Source organism: Barbus barbus (genome assembly GCF_936440315.1).
Source record: "Barbus barbus genome assembly, chromosome: 27".
NCBI lineage: Eukaryota > Metazoa > Chordata > Actinopteri > Cypriniformes > Cyprinidae > Barbus > Barbus barbus.
The window spans coordinates 18,151,035-18,178,851 of NC_136755.1; the positions used below are offsets into that span (position 1 = coordinate 18,151,035).

The window sequence follows — 27,817 nt, forward strand, 5'->3', positions numbered from 1 at the left end:
CTAAGGTGAGGGCACAAGTTCTGCTTGGTCAGCCAAGGGTGTTGCCACGTCACAGACCGGCCTGCCAGTGTCATGGATTTCAGGGTTTCTATGGCAGCAGTGGTTAATTCCCCAGGCCCTGCATGGTCTCTTTCTCATCAAGGCTGACACTTTCTCTCTCTCTCTCTCTTTGGAAAAAAAGCTCCAGCCAGGCCAAAAGCCTTGGAGATAAGCTGCTAATAGGAAACAATCTACAGCTAATGCACACATTCCTCAGTGAAAGCATCTTTTAAAAAAAACAGAGTGCTTCCCCTCTTCTCATTTTCTTCCCACTTTCTCCTGTCTCCATGGCCCCTTTCTAAACAAAGCTGCCGAGCGAGCGAGATAGCGGGAGAGAAAAATAGAACGGGCCATTTTCCTGTTGTTGAGAAGCGCAAAGACAGACAATCAGAGCATGCTGCTACCTGAAAAAGAATTGGTAGAAAAGCGTAGGTGTGGCACCTTGGCACCAAGGCTGCGAGCGATTAAATGATTACAGAGGAAAATGAAAGAGAAAGGAGCAGAGAGCAGGCAGTGATCTGCAACAAATGGGCATAAAGTCAGGCCACTGGCATACGTAGACGTACACGCTTCACGCCGGCTTGTTTGTTTGATGCCCCCCTGCCACGTTTTTCCTGCAGATGCCGGGAACGATCCCAGAAGCCGCCGCTGCGCAGCGTGAGAGTGAGCCAAAAAACACGAGCGCCGATCTCCACCGCGATCTGTGATTCAGCTCGCAGATGTGTGGACAAGTATGAGTGAGAACGAGAAGTCATGAGAGCCGGGCGGCTGCAGGTCCATCTTGCTGTGATTATAGCTGCAGTCACGTCTGACTTTGTAATTGCAACTGGCTGCGAGCTGTTTATGGGTAGAGAATCACACATATGGACTTGCCCCTTTCATTTTAGGGCTGCTGCACATTCTCCTGATTACGTCTCCTCCTCTCTCGCGCCCGTTCCATCACTGACACCATCGGCACAGCCAAGCCCTTGATGGACGGCTGTGCTGTGCGGGAGCCGTTGCCGAGCGATGCCTGTAAACAATGGGAATGTTTGCGCTTTGTTTATTCGTATCACGCTGAGAATCGTCGTGCCAAATCAGCTTGTGTTTTCTCTAAACAATCTTGGTGTGCTGTCATATCGTGATACCTGGAAAAGCTGTCAGCGGATTCGCTTAAGATTACCTTACAATGCGACTGCCAAATAGTCTGCAAGCAAACCGTTTCCCCCCCTTACAAAGGCAGCATTTATGGCACTTAATGAAGCATAACAGCCACCGTCAGCACTCATGCTAACATTATGCCACACTCGCCTCAAATGCCACCTGCGCTGAGTAATATGACAAACGACACAACCGTGCATAAACATTTCTACAGTCCTTTTTTAGCAAAGCTCAAAGCTGAAATGATTGCACAAAGCTTTTTGTCTTGATTGACTGAAGGGATAGTTCACAAAATAAATAAATGTAATTTGCACAGCCTCATGTCAATCTAAACCTGTATTAGTTAGTTTCTTCTGCCAAACACAAAAGTGATTTATTTTACAATTTTGTTTTTACGGCCCCCCAAAAAAATCAAGTAGTAAATTTTTATTCAGAAATTATTACATCCTTATAATAAAAATATGTATTTAATTCAATTGCATTTTTTGTAAAACTAGCATTTTTGAAAAAACAAATCTGTATATGTGTTGAGGTTTCTTTTATCTCTCAAGTGGCACAGTTATAAAGTGGCAATTCTGAGCCTGAAAGTCTGTCTATCTGTCTATCTATCGGTGGATAAATATCTTTGGTAAATAGCTCAGAGGCTTCACTAAGGAATATAGTTTGGATCAAAGAAGCCATGTCTTCCTGTATAAAAAGCCTAGGCCACAAGCTTGCTTGTTTGTCTAAAACAATTAAGGTCGTTATGAGGGGGGTTCCTGACAAATAGCTACCAGCTGATAGTGCTTTGGCAAACTCCAGAGGAGGTTGGCGGGGTAGTAAAAAGCAGGGGGCCAGATCCTAAGACGGGGTTTCTAAATTAATGATCGGTCAGGGTCCGAAGCCCGCCTAATCTTGGCCAATTGCTCCTTAATTATGTAAGGTGCTGCCAATTTGAACTGTCGAGCAAATCAGGATCAGCATGCATTCATCTCCCCCCCTTGAATCTTGATTGAGTCTGGTCATTATTCGGACAGATCTCATTTTCACACATGGATCCAATATGCCGGCCAGATGTTCATTTGCAGCCGGGTACAGAGCACAACGACTCATCTACACGCAATGGCGGTTCGCCTCAACGCTATGTCGTCTCACACCCTAGACAGGAGCAAAGGACATGAAAAAGGAGGAGGGAGAGATTGACGGAGAAATAGGAGAAAAAAAAAGGTCTGGTAAATCCACTGTCAGGTCAATGACTTTTGTCGTGCATAGTTAAAACAGATGTCGGCATGGCTCTGGAGTTAGACGTCTGTGTTCAAACAAGCAAGCTTTGGTCAGCAAATCAAAAGCATAATTCATATAAACATTCAAATTATGCAGTACCGTTTTCCCCAACTCTCTCATCTTCTTCTGTAGGTCATAAATAGCTCCGCTCGGATTCGGGTTTCAGGCCCCGCCTGTATTATTAGGGCCACCTGGCTGTTTCTGGCACCGTTCAATGAGCGGACCAGGTTTTTTCTAATGACGCCGCATATACAATTGCTTCCTCATTAAATACAGAAATGATCTGTAGTGACATATCGCCAATACAAATTTAGATCTGCTCTTATTTTGAGTGAGTTTAAGGTATAAATGACAATGTTCATGACACAGGATGAAAGAGGAATTATTTGTATAATCACTTCAGGCCATGCTAAAGCAGAAAGCCATGTGGTTTGCATTGCCGTTATTTTTAACAACAAAAAAAAACAAAAAAATATATATGTTCACTGAAATAAAGCTTAATTAAAATTCAGATTGGTTAAAAACTTAAGCTAACTCAACTAAGTTGAAGAACTAAAATTACTAAACCTGAAATAATCAATTATAGCTAAATAGAAAAAATGACAAAAGCCCATTAAATTACTAAAATAAAACGAAAATGAAAACAAAAAAACTAATTCAAAATATTAAAACATACTATAATAGTATACACATAATACTAAAATAACACTGTTGATTTACCTAAGCAACATATCTGAATGACAAAATTTTACAAAAGCCATACACAGAGTTGTGCTGTTAATTTAGTGCAATTAATTAAACAAAAACTACAAATAAAATAAAAAATTAGAATAAATTCTAAAACTTACAGGTGTCTTATCTGTGTTTACCTGAAATTCAATGAGAGAAAGTTGCAGTTTTGTTAAAAACACCAGATACTGCTGCGTTATTTAGGGTGGAAGAGGATGAAACATGATGGAAAGAGGGTGTATGTGGGGTTTCCACCATGAGAAATTAGTGGAATCAGGACAGATGAGACATAGATCACCTAACACCCCACCCCAAAACCAGATGTTTGAACACTGAGATATTTACATTTGAGTATTTCATCACCCTCATCCCACCTCAGCTTTCTGCACATTTGAACAACATCTACATTTATAAGATGGGCATAATACCAAAAAAAAAAGAAAAAGATCGGAAACATATCCATCATGGGGCTGCAGAATTTAATGAGTGATTCACATTAAAAAACAACACATTACACAATTAAAGAATAAAAATAACTCTAACCGCCATCCTGTCAGTGAACAAATTATGCTAGACATTATAGGCGCGCTCATGTTTTGCATAGCGTCTCCAAACCCAGATGGTGTTACACCCTCTTGTTTTATATTTTGCTTGGGATCAAATGTAAATAACGTTGTGGAAAGGTGGGGCTGGGGGGTATGGCTGGCAAAGTTTTATTATCACTGACATTTATATCATTATAAAGGTTTTGGTGAATGAAAGCAGACGTGGGTGGTAAGGAGGCAGGTTTCCGGCACTATTTAACAAGGTGATTCGCTGCAGCTGTTGCTGGAACGTCTGAAGGGTGGGCACACAAAACAGCGAACACAGTCCAACCTGCTACCACATATAGAAACATAAAGAGAACCACGTTTGAATCCAGGCTTTCATAAGAAAGATAGTTTCGCATAACATCAGGTTTTGATATCAATTCAGAACAAAAAGCCTTTTCTTTGCGGCTTAGACTCCATACGTGTTACAGGTTCCGTGTGAATATAAACTAAACGAGGCATGCGACTAAACATAACAGAAGGTGCAGTGTGCTTGACATAAGTGCCATTCAGACTCAGTCGATAAATTAATCGGTCATTGAAATTTTTTTTTTTAAAATGGCATGGAAATTCACATAGCGCATGGAACCAACGCTGAGCAAACATGTTATGAGCAGCTGGCCGTAACTGAAAGGACTTGATTTAGGATGGTGGAGAAGGATGTAATCATTGCAGACAGACACATGAGTGAATTACCGCCGATTATGTCTTGCTTCAACTTTAAACACAATCTGACCATTATGGGCCACGGAACAGCAAACTTTGCTCACAGCCTCGCCATCCTTTCCATTCTACCTCCTGCTCAGTGCAGCTAAACCCCAAAAACAGGACGAATGCACACACGCACACTGGCCTGGTCTGGCGTGGCCGGCTGGCTGCACAAGGGTGTCAGTTTGTTTCTGCAGCAGTCAAATTTCCCATCATTCCATAGACAAAAATAAACAGGGGCGTCCTGGAAGACTGTTGAAACGGCTCAGTGTATTCCGCCCCCTCAGACGGTGAGGTCATGCACGGCTCTCCGCTTGCCCACAGACAGTAGACTGCAGCAGGTAGTCAAATTCCCTCCCCTCTTTTTTTTTCTTCCCTCCCGTCCTTGCTCATAAAATGTGGCACTCTGTTACAGAATTCGTCTGCGAGATGCGGAGGAAGGTTTTCCACTTCCTGTCTGAGCAGCATTAGCACGGCTCTCGAACACAAATGGACGTGAAAACAAACACACACTTGTTCGATGACAAACAAACACTGACATAAACAAAAACTTGCTGAGAACAGCAATTAGAGAACAAAAGGCTCGATATTTTCTGTGTAAGCAGACCATTCAACCCATAAACTGAAACATTCAATGTCGACAAACACCAAACAGAGCACAAGCAGCAGAGGTGCTGTCAAAGACTGATGTGTGCAGGGTTGCAGGCCATGTGACATTTCCACAGTGCAGGTAAGCAAGGGTGTATTATCCTTGAATCAAACTTCACTGCACTACTCACCTTCCTCTACAAGGGCGGCACGGCCAGAAAAGGCCAATCGGATATGTTGCAAAGACAAAAAGTGCAAAACATTGCAAGCGCATTGAGTTAAAAAGCACAGAAATATCGAGAGAAGATAATGAGGGATCTTATTTCAAATAAAAAAAGCTAAGAAACAATACAGCAATAAAAGTTTAACGGGCTAATTAGCTTCTTTGAGTAAAAAGGACAAAATGCTCCATTTTCAATTTTTTTGTAAAAAAAAAAAAAAAAAAAAAAAAAAAGAGTCTTTTTCCTTTAGTTTATTCCACTGAAGTCTCTAGGTACAGCCTGTTCTCTGCTTTCCCTTTTCTGGCCAGCAGATTGTCATTCCTTTGCATCTCGCCCAGAACTCTGATCCACTCAGCACTGACCGATGAGGAAATTATCGCCTAAGTGCCGGTGCCGCTGATACAGCTAAAAGAATGTTAGAGTAATGACATGCAGGGAGGAATTTGTGATTAGAGCTCACTGATCTATATAAGCCATTACTTATTATCACCAAAGGAAAATAACCTTGGTCATCTTTCTGCCAGTGAGGCTGACTTCCTGAAAGGGCAATCAACCCATAATCCTGCCAAGCTTCCATTCTGCTATGAACAACTGGGCATAGAAAGCATAGCCCGGTTAAATTAAATGGAAGGAAAACAGCTCATGTGTTCATTATGTGTTGCCGATTATACCATCAAGAAAATAATCTACAAAATGTATTTGATTGGCAAGATATAGAAACACTAAGATACAGTAAACGCTGTGTTGTGCTTCTAATCTTTTGAGGTAAATTGCTTCTCAAGCTCTCTAGTTGGTAACCCACAATCTTGTGGCATAAAAACCAGCAATCTGAAGACTTCCAAGAATAAGGTACACTTTGATGTCTAACCATTTTGAAGCATTAGGAGCACAATTTTAGTTTTTTTGTGAGAACTACAAGAAGTTTGTATATATATATATATATATATATATATATATATATATATATATATATATATATCAGAGTTTCCGCTAGAAAAAAATGATGCCGGTCAAAGTGACCGGCAGAGGTTTCGTTTTCCGGACATTTTGGTGATGTGCCGGTCAAATATCGCCTCTTAATTAGTCAAGTTGAGGAAAACTGGAGGCAGGCTATGTAACTTAAAAAATTACTTAAATCAGGCCGTATAGAATGCAACGTTTATTAGCCTATACTTTCAAAACGTGGAAAACGCTAGGCGCGCCGCTTTCTCTTTTTTTCCAAAGCGCTCGGGCGGTTGCGCTCTGGGGGCGTCTGTTGTGGCTAAGCAACCATCAGCTGCGCTCTCCGTTACAACAAGGAAATTTCAGCAATGGATTTCCAACACCGAAAAACACTTGCTGTAACTCTGTTAAAAGATTTATTTACTAAGAAAAGTAAAAAACGCCGCAGTGTTTGGGTGCACCCCATACTTCAAAAACGCTGCTGAGGTTTCAAAGTAACGGAAAAGGTGAGGAAGTTGATTGGTTGGTTCTTGTCACATGACCTGCGCTGCACTTGCGGCATTCTGAAAAGTTGAGATGGTTTTATCTCGATGCGGCGCGGACGCGCCTGGAAAAAACGAGCGCGTCGCTTCCATTATGAGCGCGCATACCGCGCATCTCCATTTGAAATAACGAACTTGAGCGCGCAAAAGACGCGATATGTGAGCGGCCCCTTAGGCGTGCGCTTTATTTTAAAAGCAGCATGCCATGTTGTTTAATAACTTTCAAACGGTAGAGCCTGTTCCTTTATAGCATAGCCAAAGGTCGGTGTATTTTTGCTTTATACATTTTAGGCTTATTCTCAAATTCAAATTGTGTTAGTGGGGCGGGATTATTAGGCCATTTTAATCGGACAATTTGACCGGAGAGATTTAATTTTGTCGGACATTTCATTTTTTTTCCGGCCAATGTCCGGCAATTACCGGACAACGGAAACCCAGATATATATATATATATATATATATATATATATATATATGAAGTGAAGTGACATTTACTCCGAAGTGACCCATACTCGGAATTCGTGCTCTGCATTTAACCCATCCAACATGCACACACACAGCAGTGAACACACACCGTGAACACACACCCGGAGCAGTGGGCAGCCATTTATGTCAGTCGTGGTATTGAGGGTGGAGAGAGCGCTGGACATTCACTCCCCCCACCTACAATTCCTGCCGGCCGGGGACTCGAACCCGCAACCTTTGGATTACAAGTCCAGCTCTCTAACCATTAGGCCACGACTTTCCCCAAATATATAAATAAAGAAATATATATAAATAAAGAAACCTAACACAAATAACTAGTTTTAAACACGTCACATATCTAAAATGTTGATTTTTACTTTCTCAACGGTATCCAAAGAAATAAATATTTTAAGTTGCATTTTTGACATTATCTGTTAAACTTCTATTTAACTGCTATAGATCCAAATTATCTGTTAAACTGATATTTATTGTCACTTTTGATTATAAACTAATTTTAATTACCAAATACAAAATATTCGATTTTGTCCAATTTGTGCAAATTTAGGTTTATAAATTACTACAAAAATGTTTTGTCCCAAATTGGCTATACTCCCTACTGAGTGACAAATAACCTTAAGCTATATTTGCAAACCCTTTTTAATTTTTTTTTGGGGGGGGGGGGGGGTAACACTGCAATAGGATTCAATAGGTTAAAATATGTTAGTGCATTCAGAAAACAGAATGAACTATTTTTGCACCAGTTACTACTGTAAGTTAAATTATATAATTCATGTTTGTTCAAAATACCTTCATGTTTATACAACCTAAAGCAAAAAGCATTAGTATATATAGAAATGAATAGAAATCTAGATCAGTACTTGCTTCAAATACTGTCAGTTCATGATACCTAGTGCAGTAACTACTATTATAAATTGAGAAGTGTTCCCTTTAAAAATAAAAATATATTTCTTTTTTATGCTTATTTAATTTATTTAATGTTAAATTCTGTATTTAGACCAACATTTTGGTAAAAAGGTTGTAAAAACTACAAAGCTGAAATAAATGAATAGAAAAAAGCAGCTCGTATAATATTTAGTTTCAGCACTTTCTGAAGGTTAAGTACCTAATTTCACTGACCATTTGTTGAAAAAGAAAAAAAGAAAATGCCCTTATTTTGTACCTTTTTCATGGAAAGTGTCCTATATGCCAGGTTGGTATAGAGATTCTCCCTGTATCCTGTGGTGAGCACTCTAAAATTACAGACAGTGAACAAATTAGAAAAGGAAAGGAAAGGAAAGGAAAGGAAAGGAAAGGAAAGGAAAGGAAAGGAAAGGAAAGGAAAGGAAAAAGATGTTCTGGCTTCCTGTGCTGAAACTCACACAGTCGAAGGATCATGACAGGTCATGTGGGGAGGGCAGGTAGGGCTTCAATGACTCCTCCTGGCCGATGAGAAAGATTAGAGGGCCTAGTTATTTGTAAAATGTCATCGGTAATTACGGACTTATGATAATGATGATAAGCAGAAGAGATAACTCATCATTCGCCTATTTTTTCTCCTCGACAGGAAGCAGCCCCACCCATCCCATTCATCTGCACCGGTGGGGTGGAACTACATCTATGTAATATTCCTCCTCGGGACTGGCTCCACACCATTACAATGGGGATGGAGTAAGAGAAAAAGAAAAGGCTATAGAGAAGAAAATGAAACACATTAAGAAAGAAATCCCAAAGGAAATTCAATACATTGGAGTCCCAGAAACATACAGTGCGACTTATCAAAGCAGCTGTCACTAAATATAATTTGAGGCAGCAGGCGGAAATGTAAACGATGGCAGACCTAATGAATTTCATTTCAGGCCTGCCCAAAGTAGACGCACTGTTTATCACAACACTTTCTCCTTGCAATGACTCATTTACGCTGCGCTTGCATTTGCCCGCACTTCCAGGCTTGTGACCCTTTCACAGTAAATTGAGTGCTATGGTTAAATAACTTAAGGTCTATTTGTCACATAATAAATACACAAATGGGAAACACAATACAGAGAGATTTCTCTTCACTAGATGGCTTGCTGCAGAAGAGTCAATTGTAAAGAACTAAACTTCCTCAATAACACATTTAAAATATGTGCAGTACAGTTCTCTTAATGTCTGAGAAAAATGTTTGATTAAACAAACAAAAAAAGATTTAACCACAATGGTATTAACTACAGTGAGTACATTTTACACAATGTTTCCAATTGTTTTGGAACCACCAATGATTGAATCAATGTTTTGAACAATAGCTTTGAATGGTTGAACAGACTGAATCACTTAATAGACTGATTGATTCAATGACTCACTTATAGACAGCCTCTTGTCGCCACCTACTGGCACAAAGACCCACTACACAGACAAGTGGATTAATATAAACATTGTAAATCCCCACAGGGGTAGACAATAAGGGAAATTTGCCACTGGCCCTCCGGGCCAGTGTCTTTTGAAGTTCACTGGCCCAGGTCAACGCGTCGGGTATTGATCCCAATAATCACGAAAAAGAACAGTTTGCTTGAACAACATGGATAACATTTATTTTTTTTAAGGTAGGTTTAGTGCAAAGTGCAGCAAAACTGTGCAAAAACATGAAACAAGTGCAAATAAACCTATTGCATAGGATTCATTCTCTGTAGTCACACAGCAATTCATTATATTATGTTCATACCATAGGTTTCATACACGTTAACTTTTCTCTAACTTACTTGTCTGCATATGTGGGCATTGATCTGCAGAGCTCACAGTAAAACTCTTTTTTTTCTTGATCGTAGCCCAGCTCGGGGTGGGCGATATGGGAAAAATATCATATCACAATTTTTTTTAGAAATATCACGATTCACGATTTTATCACGATTCTTTGTCATGTTGGTTTTACAAGTTGTCTGAGCATTACAGCCAAACTAGAAAGACAAAGCCTTTCAAGGTAACAAAAAACAACAAAAAGACATGGCAGATATTTAGGCCAAAGTGGGCGAAGATAAAAATCTTTGTTCATTCTATCTTTCTTATTAAAAAATAAGAACAAAGATACACATTACAAATACACATAATATACAAATAAAACAAACAGTGCTTTATTTTCAGGTACAATAGGTGTATTTAGCAGAGCATTCGATGAAATTGAATGAACAAATATAAAAATAAAACACTAGATAGACTGATTCCTAAAGCAACTGTATTAAAGTTTTTCAGTCAAGAATAGTGAGTGATTTTTCTCTTTGCGTTTTGTTGTTTTGTTAACGTTAAATGAATAGTTCCCCCAAAAATAAATATTCTGTCATCTGTCTGTCAATTCTGTCATAATGTTTTATTTTTATACCATTTACTCAAAAGTTGTTTTAAACCTGAATGAGTTTCTTTCTTCTGCTGAACATAAATGCTATTTTGAAGAAGGTGGAAAACCAAACAGTTGCTGATCCACAGTGACTTCCATAGGATTTTTCTTTCCTGCTATCAAAGTCAATGTAGACCAGCAACTGTTTGGTTACCCTCATTCTTCAAAATATCTTCTTTTGGGTTCAGCACAAGAAATTAATAGAGGTTTGGGACAACATGTGAGTAAATAATGACAGAAATTAAATTTTAGGGTGAACTATCCCTTTAATGACAGTCGACAGCACGTTTAGTGTCCTGTCCCTTTAAGAGCTGCACGCATCTAATATACAGGCACGCATCTGTTTCTCTCTTAACTATTTACTTTCATTTTAGAGATAACCAACTGAGTCTATATGTAAACCTTGTGTGTTTTGACAGTATTAGCGCAAAAGATAAGTTAGTTGAGTAATCAGGCGCTGTTAGACAGGCTTTTTAGCGCGCGTGCTTCAGGTGTATGAGCGCACGTCAGACCAGCGCGCGAATTAAACATTTAACCAGCAAGGCTTGTGTGCAAATAATGTACTTTTGCGATCGCGAATAAGTGCAGTGTCCTGTCAGAGTAACTCTACTGCTGTATGTCGTGTTGTACAGTAAATAGAGACCGCGGCGCCAGAACTGTATTTGACATAATGTGTGCTGTAGCACGATACTACATATTTCTTCAAAAGCAGATCGTGGAGACATTTTTATCGTCCACCCCTAAGCCCAGCCAATTCCAGCGGTCTCGCCACTGGGGCTGAAACTTTCTCTGCCTTTTCTTTTCGTATTCCCTTTCGCTTTCCCTCAATTCCTCTGGTGATTTTCTCTTCCTTGCCTTCTCTTTTTTACCCGGCGTTTGGCCGGGTGATGGGGGTTTCAGAAACATGTAGCCTAGCTTAATAGTAGCTATAGGTAGGTGCTGAGCAGCAGTGTGCACTTTGCGCGCGTAACCGCGGGAGCGAGCATAAACCCGCTGCATCTGTAAGGCTGTCGGGATCACGTAACCTGCTAGCGGTGGTTACCGAGACGATTTAACAGAAATCAAAACACAGAACCACAGGTAATTAATGTGAAATTAGACTTTTTTTTTAATCGAGGCATTATTTTTACTGGCCCCACCGGGCTAGTGGTTGGAGCGATCTGGTGGCCCTGACGGTTTTAAAAGTACGTCCGGGCCACCGGGCCAATTATATTGTCGACCCCAGCCCCAGTACTAGAAACTAACTGTTACAAACAATTAAAATAATTCTAATGTAGGTAATAAAGTTTTTTGCAGTAAACACATTATTTCTGATAGCTAAAATAATTACTTTTAATTATTTTAAATACATTTTAATAAAAAAAAAAAAAAAACAATATTACACTTCCCCCAGGTTACATACTTATTCCTGCTAGTAAATCTAAAAATATAATTATAAAATATTAAAAGTCCTGCTCAATGTAAATATGATTATGCTTTGTCTAGTTTTACTGCATAATTTATGAAAATTTTGAAGGAACGTTGAAGGAAAACGCTTCCCCTTGCGTTCTCGTATTAGAACCATCTTAAAGAAACAAGAATGTTGCCCTGTGTACAGTATCCAAACAAGCCTTTGATCTAGATATGCAAAATATATCATATGCAACATAAATATGCAAAACAGAATCTAATAGATCCTTAATGAAGAACATGCTTGTTGCAATCAAAGCTTACTGCTCCTAATATACAATCCCTCTTTGATACTCAGAGGGTAATCGTGCATTCAGAGACATGTGGACACGATGTGCTAGGGGAAATTAATTGCTAGTTCCTTTGGTTTTGTGCAGGTGCAGGGAAACCTGACAAGAGAAATGAATTGGTATTTTGGGGATCAGCAGGAGAAAATGACACCAGTTGCTCGGCTGCTCTCACCTGGAGGGTTGAAAAACTTGGGGGGCTGGAAACGGCACATCTGGCTAGGGGCTGAGATGGGCAGATTGGGCGACGCTTCTTCACATTACGCTCCAGTATCTGCGCGAAGGGGCTGCTGTGTCAGCACAATACCCAGAGAGAAATCTTACAGTGCAGAAACGCCAGAGAAAGGTGAGGGAGAGAGGCTCCCTGGAGAGAAACCATCTGTCTGCAGAATGGTACAAAGCATCTCACCCTCCTCACCTGTGCCACCAACCCCTCCAATTTCTGCCACTCCATGTCATGGATACACCAAAACAGCCATTAATTCTTAATCTCCCACATTCATTCAACAACACAACAGCTCCTCAAACACGCCAACAACTTTACAGAACAGGTTTGGTAAAGCCTGCTTAGAGAAGAGGATGTCTGGCCCTTTGGTAATACAGCAGCTGTTGGATTTCATGTCACTGTGCACCTCCGGCGTCACCTGCCTGATGTGCCTGCTGCATTCCGCAAGGTAATCACACATTTGTTTGCTGCCAAGCGCAGCTGTTTTGTGTTTGTGTGTTTGTTTAGAGGCCTCTGGCTCCTCCCCCTTATCCCTTGCTCTTAAATCGCAACCGGATGAAAGTCTTCGGGTGCATTTCTGAACCAGTGTCATCTCCTAAATCCCGAAGCCTGGCACCTGACACTTGGATTCAGCAGACTAATAGGTAAGCCGTCTCTTCATTAGGCTGCAAAGCTGATCAGCAGCTACCCACACTCCTCCTTTCTTCCCTCTCTCCACAGCGTTCCCTCTCCTGCTGTCTATCTGTACGGCATGTTAAATGCGAACTACATGCCTGCCTGAACTTAGCTGAACTACAGACCCAAGGGGGGGGGGGGGACTAGGTAGGGAAAAGCATGCTAAAAAAAGGGGAAAGGAAGGGAGAAAACAGTGAATGTCACCTTCCTCAAAGGCCCAGTTAATCCGACACTCCGCACAAATTAAATGGCAGATTGTATTCATTAAGGAACAAAAAGGGGCTTCTGTCTCTTTGATGTGGGCCAGGCCGCACTGGACGCTGGAATCTACAGCCAGTCTTGGTGTCAGATTGGGATCAAACGCAGTCAGACTCGCATCTAAATAGGAATCTGGGATGGAAAGAGTTCCAGGGAAGGTGACCACACATGAAGAGAAACAAAAGGAAATGGGTGAAGAAAAAAAGAAAAAGAAAAAAAAAACAGAGCTGAAAGCCAAAAGTTTGGTTTCATATGCCTATAAGCTTTCTCTCGTATATATGATCCAAGCAGATCGTCATTGACCTAGTACTAGAGTCTCTGGATATCACATTTAAAAAGACACACAGAATTATTCATATGTACATTTTAATAGTATATAATATATCTTAGATTATATAAATGCGTGTCAAAAATCTATTATAACATTATTTGTATCTATTTTCACTAATTTAAAAATATATAATATATTTATTTTAGAAGTCTGCTACTAAACTAAAATAAAATAAACAGTAGAAAAAAAGACAGTTGTAAAACATCTACTGAACATTCAGTCGATTAAAATCAGTCATATTCACATTTGTTGACTACTGGGGGTTTTTTTTTTAATCTCAAAATAATCAAATAAAACAAAAGGTAATAAAGGCTAGACCAATGGCTAGACCAAGTCACATCAAACACTATTCTATTATAAAGATATTCATGCAACACAAGCATCCAATGCTATTCAGTGCTACAAAGATAGAGGATGAAGTTTGTAAAGTCTAAGTAGAGCCCACAGGGAGCAAAGTTCAGTATAATCCCACAGGGTTGTGGCTGGAGGCTTAATTAGGTAATAACAATAGGACTATCTTTAGAGATACTGAAGTGCACTGAGAGGCAACATAAAAGGATAACCGCATGATTAGTCTTCACAGATGAAAAAACATATCCGTTTGCTCCAGGGGTTGACCAATGCCAGCACCAAGCACAGCGGGAATATCAATCTGGGGCAATTAACGTGACCTGCAACTGGCAGGAGGTCAGCTGTAAAAAAAAAAAAAAAAAAGTGTTGCTTTTGAACACAAACCTAAACAATGATTGTGTGGCAGGGTGCAGCCACAATGCACTGGGGGGTTAATTGCTGATCGCTGGACAGGCTAGAAAAGGTGCCAGCAGGCAGATTCTGGGTAGCATGCAGGAGAACGTTGGACCAGGAGTAATGAGCTCTGACATGAGGCGACGCCGGTAACGGGCCAGCAGGCCGAACGCTGCCACAGGGGGAGAACGCCTCCCTATGGGTATGTGGCAAGACTAGAGGAAGCTGGAATTCAGATTCAAGGGCAAACAGGCATTTTAGAAATAGGGAGGCATGCTGTTTTATCATAAACTTAGACGTCAGAGAAAAGGAGACTACTAGAGACTGCTTAAAATACAATGACCTCTCTTAATATTATAGTACAGATGCATAAAGATTAGATATAGTATTAATATAGAGATGTAAACCTGTATATACAGAATTGAACAGTGCTTTGATATGCAATAAATACAATGGTTTCTATGTCTCATATTGGACAACAATTATACAAAATTCTGCTCCAGAAGAAAAGCTGGCATCCAGATTCCTTACCATTATTGCTCAATTATGTATGTTGAGGGAAAATTATGTTTAAACATTAATGTCAAATATTCTTAAGGTTAGCCCAGTGTAGATGAAATCAACAACTATTAAATTTAGACAGTCAAATTTCATGTAAAATAAATAAAATTAATTCTGATTTAAAGGCTCATGTTGATGGGCATTTTAAAAGATAGATCAATACAAGTACATGCGTTGCATAAAATAACCTCAAAACTGTGGCTTTAGTGTGTGACTCCACCGGGCAGGGACACCGGCAAGGGATAGTAGTAGCTTTTTATTTAATTTTTTCATTGATATGTTTATTATTGAAATGTTGTTGTTATATGCATGTGTTAATTTTATTTAATTTCTTTATTTTCTTAAATATGTGGGTAGATAGTATTTATAGAGTTGTAACTTTTTAGTTTTAGTTACTTTTTCTTATTTGTAAGTCGCTTTGGACAAAAGCGTCTGCTAAATGACAAAAGTAAAGTAAGTAAAGTAAAAAAATCTGAATTTTAACTCCCACTGTATCTACCAAAGGCTAGAAACAAAAAGTGACTATACAGTGGTACATAATTTGAACATTATCTAATTTGTGGAGGTAGGAAGACAACAACAAAATAATGATAATGATGAATCACAAATGTTTCATTCTTATGTGCTTGAGTCCAGACATCAAAATAAAATCATCACCCCCCCCCCCCCGAAGACAGATGATCAATGTTCATGTCACTACATAGATATTCATTATCAAAAATGCAACAAAAACCAAGAAGAGCATGAAAGAAATAAGCAGTTCGCTGGTTTCTAAAAAGGCAGCTCACAAGCCTAACCCCTTCATCACAACATCTCTGTCTGAGTTATCAATCTCCTCTCCGAGTCCGAGTGCTGAAACAGGTCTGTGTGAGCCTTGGCTCCAGACTGGGTTCTTCAGGTTTTTTGGTAAGGAACCCCTCCCTGGCTGAGCAGGGTTTCATAATACGATAGATGACTCACATGCCAAGTCATGGTAACTCAAAAAATATTGTGACGGACTTCAGATCCCTTCTGAGTCCCATTAAGCCCTAGCAGTCCCAAAAAATGTTCTGATTCAACATTTCCTGAGGGCTAGAGCGAGGCCTCCACCTCCACCCCGAAGCTTTCACACACTCACTGACACGCCTAGCCTAATGACTTAACCACTGAACGTACCACGCCCGGGCCTCTTCTCCTGCCAACCGTTTTCCAGAACCATCCAGGGAGGACGTACGGCTCGCAAACCCCATTCCCGTTCCCCTTCCTTTTCTTTTTTGGGCCAACACGTTACATCAGTGATGCCTTTTGGACGGGAGATGCACAGGAAGGAACGATTCCCAGCAAGGGCCTCTTGTTACTCAGAGCTTGACTTAAAACATAGGCAGACAAGGAGGCTAGCGAGCGGAACTTGTGTCAGAAAACTGCGGGAGAGCCACTCCTTATCGCTGTCAGCCAACTTGGAGATCAAAGAGGAACGTGGAGCTTTAACGTACACATAAATATACAGAACACATTGCCAAGCTATTGAATCCACACCATCGCACGACCTTGGTTTGGAGAAAAACATTTAACCGCAGCCCAATTCTGCTCCAAATGTCAGACAGTGAATACATTACATAAAAAAGCCTTTGTAGAACTCTTGTTTTCACTGGATGTGCATCTTTAAGCAGTCTCCGCCTGTCATTTTTTGCCTGCTCATCTTTAACAACTGCATGAAGAAATCCGGATCGCTACTCATATCAGGGTGACACTAAAGACATTATACGTCCTGATTTTAATACACTCATAACACATGCTTCTGTGCAGCCGAAGCCACTGTGTCAGATTCACCATGTTATCCGATTGACGTGCCTGACAGGGAAGCCAGGTGGCACAAACACAAATACATTGTTACAGATATAAGACAGCCATTACGTACAGGTCATTGTGTTACGTTTACTGTAACCAACACACATTTCATAATGCTTTTTCATATTCTGACACTGATGCAGATGGAAATTGACAGGAATTTTTAACCACATTTGCATTTTCTGAAGGAAATATTGATGCTTGCAAGGTTGAAGAAAGAATATGTAAAAATGTTGAATCCTTTGTAAATTAAATGTCACAGAGCCGCTCTGACAGTGTCATAATGCTTCGCATTTGTCAGAAATGGTTAAATGTGTAACAAGGGCAATCAAAATTCTGCATGCAAATAGATTACTTGCAATAGAAGTAAATAAATAATATGCTTATGTCACTGAATACTGAAATTTCAAATGCAAATCAACAGGGGATTTTAAACTTTAAGGTTGAAGTATACATTTAAAAAGAATAGTAATAAAGATAAAAAGTTTCAAAAATAGATTTAAAAAGTACACAACAGATGTGAGATATTACAAAGATGTCACTGAACTTAGAAAATTCCATGTAAATGAATTAGATTTTTCAATGCTATAAAAATTAAAGATATATTTAGAGATATTAAATTTATTAAAGATAAATATATATATATATATATATATATATTTATGTATGTGTGTGTGGTTGTACATATACATATATTTCTTGTTTTTTTGGTGTTTGGCTTAGTGTTATGTTAGAATCATTATTATACTCTTATACCTTTTGTTCTTTAATATTTTGAATTGTGTTTAGCTTAATTTTTATTTTATTTTTTTCATTTAAATGTTAAGTTTTTTAATTTGGTTGTATGCATTTGTCATTATGTAATTTCTTTATTTTTACAATGTGTATAGGTAGTATTTATAAAGTTTTAGTTTTTAGTTTTGGATCTGTTTTTAGTTGTTTTAATACTACAATTGATTGCTTCTGTTGTCCTCATTTGTAAGTCGCTTTGGATAAAAGCGTCTGCTAAATGACTAAATAATAATAATAATAATAAGTCAAAACATCTCACATTCGTTGATCATGTACGTATATTCATTAAGTTAATGTTCTGTACAATTTCTTAATCTGCAATTTAAAAAAAGAAGTGTACATAAAATTGCTAAAATATAAAATGTTTATATTTTAAAATTATATTTATATTTTACACTATTTTATTATAATACAAAATTAATATAACAAAACAATTAAAAAGTATAAAAACAATAAAACAAAGACAAAAACAACTAGGTGTGTGTTTAATAATAATAATTATTATTATTTTTATTATTATTAAAATAAATAAATAATAATCACCATCATCAATTATGTTTTATTATTATTATTATTATTATTAATTATACAATTATAATAAATAAATAAATAATAACAATCACCATCAATTAGTTTTAATTATTATTATTATTAATTATATAATTATAATAATTATATTATAATATAATTATAATTATATATTATTATATTTATATAAAAATTGTATATTCAATTATAATTATTTAAAAAATATTTTATAACACATTTTTAGCAATATATTAATGCATGTCATTTGTTTGCTAGTTTGTGTAGTGAGGCCAGTGAAAATATAAAAAGTAAAAAATTTGACTGCCAGCAGAAAAAAAAATCCTTATTGTTCAGCTCGGTCATGTGGCTTAATAACTGGAAAGGAAATGCATACATTTCTAAGAAGATAAAAAAAAAATAAAAAAAAACATGTCCAGACAGAGTGGACAGACATAGACCATCACTTACCCGTAAGAGAGACTGCGACTCTTCCTTGGCACCCTTGCCCTCGGTAGAAGTTGGGTACTGCTGCCCGGCTTTCTCCACACCGCTCGTCGGCGTCCCTGGCAGGTAGCCTTTAGCATCTGCGCTGAGGCTGAAGATCAGTCCTGATGAGTCTCTAAGCATGGTCGCCCCCTTCTGCTGCTGCTGGTCTTTTACCCCAGCTGCCACAGCGTTCAGCAGACCCAGTGTGGCCTGGGGAAACGGGGCTGGGCTTCCTCTAAGGATCTCCCCTGCACGTTCTTTGGGCACCCACACCAGGCTCTGCACGTGTTGCTCCCCACCTCGGACTCCACTGCCAGTCACAGGGCCCAGCACTTCAACCCAGCCTTTTTCCTTCTCATCCTGGGCCTCACTCTTCACGCCCTCTGAGCCGGGAAGCGGCTCGGCTCTGCTGGCCTCTGGAGGCACCAGGCTATAGAGTTTCAGATCACCTTTGCTCTCCTCTTTGATGCGGAGGGTTGAAGGGGCAGAGCAGCCATTGGCAGGAGCAGAGGCTGGATCCGCAGAGTCCTGGCAGTGGGCAGAGTTGAAGTGGTCCAGCAGTGCCGTGGTGTCCGTGGCAGTGAAACTACAATGCCGACAACGACAGCAGCCGTGAACTCTCCTGCAAAGAGGATAAAAGACAGTCTCAGCAAATCATGATTTTTATCATTCTTCATGGATCAAACAGTCTTTTCGTATACTACCATGCTATTTGGCCCCTAGAGAGCCATCTGAGAGACAAAAGACTAATCCACATCCTGAGTATGTATACTTTCTCCTTATCTGACGTCTCTGCCCCCGTGAGCTTGGTCTGAATCTCTGTAATGTTGTGTAATTACAGTTTAGTCAGCTATTTTCATCTGCATAATGGCTCTTTGTCCTGTTCCAAATAAAGGAAACAAAGAGCTGCTCCAAACTCTCCGCAAAGGAAAACTAAATGAACAGTCTGCTAACCTTTAGATAAATGAATGTGACATTCTCTCCAGAAACACCAATGATTTTCTATAAGCTTATACTTCCTGTTTGAAATCGACCACTGTCAAAGAAGTATGGGTGAGTGTACCCCACCCAAAAAACTGTGTTTATTTTACATGCATCCGTAGACGTGCTTGGACAATGACCATTCATTGATGGGTTTGGCTGTAAGTGCTAACTGTACCGCAATGGGGTATTTACACATATTGAGAGGTTTCGAAAGCAAAAAAGTCCTTAGTGTTGAATGTTCAAGGGCAAATTAAGTGATTCATACTTTTTGCCAAGAATCAAGATCTGTAAGTTAATAAAAATTATGATAATAAACAAACACATGTTAACATGCTCATAAAGTATCAGGAATTCAAATGATGTTGTCTAGTTTTACAACGGTTGCTCAAATCTAAGCAGCATTTCAAGAGTGCTGTTATCTATTGATTCCAAAAGAGCTATGATATTACACTGGAAACTGGAAATGGAACAAAAAAAAAAGTAGTGGTTATGCACTGCTTGATGCTTTGGCTTCTTTTAGAAATATTTTTTTGGGGGAAATCTGGCCAAATTTCATCTGCCATTTGAGTTACTTGAGTTAATTAACTTCTTGTTTATAGAACTGCTATATAAAAGCACATTATGCTCCTGTAATATTCCTTAAATATAAAAATACGACTAGCCCAATAAAATAAAATACAAATGACTTTAGACACCGTGTTGAAACTCAAGACTATTCTGTGCACCTAGGATGAAATATTACCAACAGTTCAAAAGTTTGTGGAAATTTTTTTTTTTCTTTGTTAAAAGAAATAAATTTTTCAGCAGGTGTATACCTTTGATTCATCAAAAACAGCAAAGACAGTGAGGGTAAAGACATTTATAATGTCACAAACATTTCTATTTCAAATAAATGCTGTTCTTTTAAACTTTAAACACGTTTCTCTCAAAATAGTAAGCAAAATAACAAGTTACACATGAAATAGGATATATAAAACTGACAATGCAAATTTTCACAAATCTAGAATTCTACAAAACTGGCTAAATGCAATAAATGTGGCATCTGGCTGTTTTGCTCTCTCTCTCTTTTCATCCATCCCGGTTCGACACAAAGTGTCTTCTTTGGGAAACGAAAGCTGTGTCTGGTGTTATAAATGCCCACTAGAGCCCTATCCTTCAAGCTGAATCTCAGTGTAAGATTTTCCTTATTGTGAAAAAAACAAATAAAATCTAAGATCTGTTATCCAGTAAACAGCCTCTCACGATCTGACACAGTATCGAACCAGGATGGATAAAAAGCAGGATGAGAAGAAAGAGAGCAAAACAGCTAGATGCCATCTTTGCCCCTCTAGGCACCAAACGAGGGACAGAGTGGAAAAGTGCTTTTCATCATTGCTGCTGGCTGACTTTCCCAGCATGCAGTTCTGTAATTTGTTCTTCTTAGGTACACGAAGGCAGGGGCAGATCAAACATTGGTGCATTCCAGCGACCGGTGAGGTGTGAGAAAGCGTACGATCCGTTGCATGTACCCCTGATTACAGACAACAAAATCTCAGAAAAAAAAAAAACTTAGATACTCAAACACAAATATGACTTTGTCAAGTCCAAAAAATAACATAACTGCACATTTCATTTGCTATATTTAGGTCAAATTAATTTAAAGAAAAACATCTACACATCTAGAAATAAATGAACATCTGAAGACCATATAAACTTCTGTGAAGTTGTTTTATGAGGACCAGTTACCGTAAGCAACAGACACACAGATACATTCAGTTATCATTAATCAGTCCCAGACAAAACTAGCTCTCCCCCCACCACCACCACCAACCAAGACTCAACTGTTTTCCAACAAAGCATGGGCTGCTTCCAAAACAAATCGTATTCTTTGGTCACTGACATGGAGCATAAATACGTTTGTCAAACCCCGTAACCTAGAACTGATTGTTTTCTGGCATGACTTCTGTTAACAATGAAGTTTTCAAATGGTGAAGCTGATGTGAAACTTTATTCTTCTAACATGCAATGCCTTCATGAACTTAATAGCACAAGTTTATATCTTACATTGACAGTACCATTATTTGCTGAAAATGTTATATTTTCAGAAAGAAAAAAAAACCATTGTTTTTTGCCATTATTATGCAAATTATCTACCTATCTACCTATCTATCTATCTATCTAGTAAATGCTTTAATGGTACAACTTCATTAGATCGCAACATCATATATACAGTATGTGTGCCAGTAACATTTGAGACAAATAAATGCTAATCTTATTAACCTTCTATTCATCAAAGTATCCCGAAAATTTTTTTATCATGGTTACCACAAAAATATTAAGCAGTTTACAAAATTATTAACTTGATAAGAAATGTTTCTTCCAAAATCAGCATAGTAGAAATAGTTGTGAATGTGACAAAGACTTTTAAAAATTAGATGCTAAAAAATTAAACTTTTGCCATATTAATAATGTCTCTGTCTGATTGCCTCTTCAAGATGAATCGCTTTTTGTATTCCCCAATTTTAAGTCGCTTTGGATAAAAGCGTCTGCCAAATGACTAAATGTAAATGTAATAACATAATACATTGCATATTAAAATGTATTTTTTTACTAATATTGAAAATATTTCTACTTTAATTTTAAGATACAAAAAAAGTAAATGTCACAAAAACAATTCGCCTTGTATAACCACAATGAATGTAGCATAATACTCTCATTGAAGTTCATTTAAACACTAAGTAAATAATTAAGTAAGTATACCTGATTTCTGTAAACATCTGTTAATGTCAATCACAAGTACAGCGCATTACTACAGTAATTATGACAGTTTCCTCAAAATGAGTTTTAATTAAAACGCTGGCAGGTTGTCACATTTCCTGTGATGTTAAGAAAAACACATTAAGGCCATTAACAAAATAAAGTGTTAATCCCAGCTGCATCTGCCTGATAATGAGGTACATGTAGAACTTCTGAAAAACAGCAGTGGTGCAGGACATACTATCAGAGTAGATGAATACATTCAAGCTGACGTTCAAAAGTTGTCAACAGAACCAAAGACCATAAAAAAAAAATTAAAGATGAACAGTGGAATATATATATATTAAACATATATAACATTATATTAAAAATGAAAAAAAAAAAGTTCAAATGATCTCGCTTTACCCAGATTTACAACGGCAAGCTTAAAAAATATATTTAAAATTTAAGCACATTTTGTGGGAAATGTCAGTCTTGCGTCATTCGTCTTTGCACGATTATGTCACACAGGGAGGTGTGTTAATAGTTCTGACAGCTTGCTACCATAACTAATGAGCAACATTATTAATACAATGGATCGTTCAAAAAGGCAACCATCTGAGGAATCATTTGTTGTTAAAACAAAAAAACAAATCCTTTACAAGCATAAAGGAAAGTGACAGAGCCTGTAACCCAACTCATCAACATCAGACTGGCATTTCAGAGATGGTGACAACTTCATGGCGATGGTGAGAAGACTTCAAAGGATTTAAATCAACCTAGACATGGCCTTTTCTTGCTGACTTTTTCCCTTATTCCAAACTCTAAAAAGCAGGCTACTTTATTTGACTGGGTCAAAAGAAACAGTAGCAAGGAATTTGTCTTTCACCCCTCTCGGACTGAAGCAGAGCAGTAATCACAGGATAAGGGGTCAGCATTCACCTGCACGGCCAGCAAAAATCATGTAATCATTCAAAATTGTATGTATACACTATATAAGTACACTATAATTTCCTCAATGCTTTCAATTTAATTGCAAACACAGGTTATAGATTAACTGTTTTTTCCAGTTTAATTTTGCAAAGCATCAAAACAACATCATTGATTTAATGGGGAAATACTTGAAAACATGAAAAAATGGATGAGAACCTATATCGATGTCAATAACGGTACTGAGTGTCAGTAATTTGCACTTGTGAAAATGACGCCCTTTAGCTATGCACCCACTCAATACTACCATTTTACAGGACACGGAGCAGAGCAGAGCAGAGGCGTTAGTGACACCGTCCCCATGACATTACACAGGAAATGAAAAAAAAAATAGGTACAGCGCGGCCTGGCGCTTACCTGACCGAGTGAAAGAAAAACTGGTTGGAGCAAAATCACAGCAGGGGGGTTAAAGTGCGAGCTCATCGGCTTATTCGGTCTCAAAAAGGAAACAAGGAGCCCTCATTACAAAAAAAAAAAAAAAAAAAAAAAAAAGAGATAAACATGAAGACTCATTCAGAGAACTGTTGCTCCTTAGAAATAAACAAATGCGCTTGCACACTCAAATTTGCGCAGCTAATCTATTGATTTCAATGTGGATTATGACTGCATTTCTGTAGGATTTCAAATTTATCAGTCTCCTTCCACACTCAAAATGGATATTATGCTGAAATAGCAGGAAAAAATATATACTTTTTGGTTTCAGTCTAATTAGAGTTTCACAGATGGCACAATTTGACTGTTTCAACATCTATGCCTTGTAAAAAAGCTACAACATGTGAACATGTCAGCAGTATGAACGCACTTCGATGTGACCAAAAATGATGTGGCAATAGAGTGGCAATATGTAAAATTTGCTTGGCTGAATTATTGATTTTAGACTGTACTATGACATGCTAACCTAAACAGCAAACCAAGTTTAATTACCCAAATTTAAAGTTTTTGGCAAAAATTCACTTCAGCATATCACTACATCTGATGGCTAATTTTGTAAAGGTGAAGTGTGTAACTTTGTCACCACTTGCAGAGTCAATCAATAAAAATGTAAGTTTGTGGTGGAACTATTTATCAAAGCAATGCATCTAAAGATGTGCAGACATTACACAGTTCACCTTTCTAAGTGACTCCCACAATGAGTTGACAAACTCTGAAACCAGCATGTCCAAAATCCAATACAAAATTCTTGCCATTTCAGCTTCTGCACGTAAAAGGTCTTCCTTTCCCGAACTGTAGGGCAGCATGATATATGGAGTGTGCACTGGATCGGGTGGGCACGAGGTGTGGGAGACTATGGCATCAATATCAGGTTCACGTTCGTGGTGGGTGGGTTGCTGTTTGGAGACTAGAGGGCAGGATTCTGCTCATAAATGTACACTATAGCGAGGTATTCAGGAGAGACGCATACGCATACTGGAAATATTATGTATCAGTGATTCCTCAGACCACACAATCGTTCGCACGCACACACAGAGGTCACCGAACAATTCCACACAATGAAACTGGACACCATGACACAGATGTTCATACAATAACATAGAAGACACAATGCTGAAAACATGCATGCAGTAGCCCACACATTTAGATCCAGTGTACTTCAAGTGTACACAATATTCTCATGCTGCCCGTAAGCCTGGTGAGAAAAAAAATAAGAGGGAAAAGTAGTTTTAAAAATATGACATGCACATTCTCGATCACACACACACTCTGTACGGTCTGAGCTGCGAAGCAGGAGCTCTCCAGGGAGGCCATACAGGTCTGATTTCGGCTCTCTCCTCGCCAGGTTCCAGGCTGTGGGCTCTGAATACAAACAGCGCCTTATTCAGAAAGGGTGCATGCACAGGCTGAAAACACTCTGCTTCACGTCCACCTGAAACAACCAGCCCCGGGCAGCTGGATCATGATGGACATCACTCAAGGCTCAAACGCACAAAAACCTTCACCACATGTTCCCTAGGGGACAGGTGGGTGTATGAGGCCTGAAAATTCAGTGTTTCCTGACAAGAGCGCCAACTTGACAAATGATTCCTTCGCCAAGATCTTTGACAAGTCAGATTAGATGCTTGATCATTTAACAACACGTGAACCTGTGCAATTACTGAAAAAGTTTAAATAGCAGAAAAACTGTGTCTGTCATGCAGTTATGTGTGACATCTTAACTATGACTATGTATGCGTGTTATTTTATGCATGTAGACTGAATTATGAATGGGTTGGAAATTGATTCTTATTTAAAACAGGTTTCTTTAAAAATAATTATAAAATATTTAAACAAATTGATTTTCCATTACATTCGGCTCCATTGACTTCTAGAATACCTGAATTCTTTAACAGATGTGGATGGAAAAAATAATAAAATATACAATACTTGTATGAAAAAAACGATGTATACTTGTGTGTGTGTGTGTGTGTGTGTGTGTGTGTGTGTGTACACTTTCACTTTTGCAATAAAAGGTTTTTTTTTTCTAAGATATGACGCACAACAAATTACTCACTAACCAACTAAATCACAAGGTTGGTTAGAAAAAAAAGACTTATTTTTTACTATTGATTTCTAATGTTTTTACTGAAATCTAAAATGATCTGATCATTTGCAACAGGTTGCTCAGAGTAATGAATGCAATAAGAATTTCCGATCATTGTTAATAAAATAGAATCATTAAATTAAATCAAAGTATCAAGACAAGTCATGTCACTCGGTGGCCATCTTTGAAACGCTTCTCGGGCATGCAAGTGCAGCTCTCATCTCTTTGAATGGGGAAACATCAAATTCTCCAAAACTGTTCACCAAGCTTATGATTAAATTTCATATTCGAAATCACTAAAAGAAATCTGACAACAACTGTATCATTATTGTTGTTTCTTTAGCTCAAATAGCGTTATATAAAAAGCATGCGCAGTCCTAAGCGCACATCTAAGTACGCTGACTGTTTCTATAGCAACCGTGTCTTCTAACGGTAGCTGCAGTGACGCGCTAGCTTTACCGGTTAGCTCTTTGGCTCAGAGCGTTCGATAGAGCCAAAACTATACGAGTGACATATCTTGGGTATTCTATAGTCTTTGATTAAATCTAGCATGGCAGCATTTTAATGTCACATTAAAATTAAACAAAATTGAGAATACAGTCATAATTTTATGAGAACATGTAAGAAATTAAATTTATTGGAAAGAAAAATTCAGACAGATGTGATTCAGTTTACTGTTCTCCATCACATTGATGTTACATTCTCTATGAATTTACTCTCATAATATTACATCTGTAATCTCAATGATATGAAATTTGAGGGGTTTCATCATAATTTAGGAACCGTAATCATTAAAGAGGTCATATGATGCGATTTCAAGTTTTCCTTTCTCTTTGGAGTGTTACAAGCTGTTTGTGCATAGATAAGATCCCTGAAGTTGCAAAGACAAAAGTCTCAAAACCAAAGAGATATTCTTTATAAAAGTTAAGACTCTGCCACGCCCCCCTAAAACAGCTCATGCAAACACGCCCCCACATGTCTACGTCATGGTGTGTGAAAATTTTCATAACCCCGCCCAAACGTATACGCAAAGAAAGGGGGTTGAACTTTTATTCTTGCTGTAGTCTTGTTGCTGCCGCCGGCGCCATGTCCTGGAGATGCTGTGTTTCATTGTGAAAGCGAAAGTACTTTGTTTGGGCTTCCAAAAGAGGACACAACTAGAAATCAGTGGTTAAGTATTTACAATACTGTTCCAGAACAGTTCAACCCAAATATTAGAGTGTGTGCACTGTGCAGCGCATTTTACGGAGGACTATTTTCTGATCCTGGAAGAGTAATGTTAACCTACAATGCTGGCTTGCACAAAGGCTGTTTCTATAAAGCGGGGCAATTCCAACTTTGCAAGGACAGTCTGACGCTTCTGACTCACAGCCTGTAAGTACGTTTCTGCTACTGACTATTAAAACGTGAGTTTTGAGTGGTGTAGAGTACAGGGCTCGACATTAACGCTTGTCAAGTGAATGTTTTGGACGGGCAAGTGAAAGAGAAATTTACTTGCCCAATCGGACAATTAACTTGAAAAAGTCAATATCAAAAACAATAATAACTGCCTTTATTTATGATATAGCCTTTGTTATAGGGGTGTGCGATATATATTGTTTGCGATAATTTCGTAATTGTTGTTTTAACGAGTATATTGCAAGAATCAAACAAAACACACCTACAGAGTGCACGCATACTTTACGTAAAGAAGTCTATGTTAGACTAGCTCGTGCGAGTGCGTTCTTTCACTGCATGATTCAGTATTAAAATGCATGAAGAATGATCAGAAAATTCAAGATATGGTGGCAGAAAATTTATATATTTATATAATTTTGAATAGTTAAACTATCACACGAAGATCGAGCGCAGTTTT

The 27,817-nt window shown here is 38.4% G+C and overlaps 1 protein-coding gene across 1 annotated transcript in view; it reads right to left on the reverse strand.

Moving 5' to 3' along the window:
* LOC306847500 (zinc finger transcription factor Trps1-like) overlaps positions 1-27,817 on the reverse strand; it is a 118,104-nt gene that overhangs the window by 60,101 nt on the left and 30,186 nt on the right. The window contains exon 4 of the mRNA XM_079381454.1: positions 18,738-19,377. Within this exon, the coding sequence (XP_079237580.1) occupies positions 18,738-19,377 (640 nt within the window). The remainder of the gene's footprint in view (positions 1-18,737; positions 19,378-27,817) is intronic.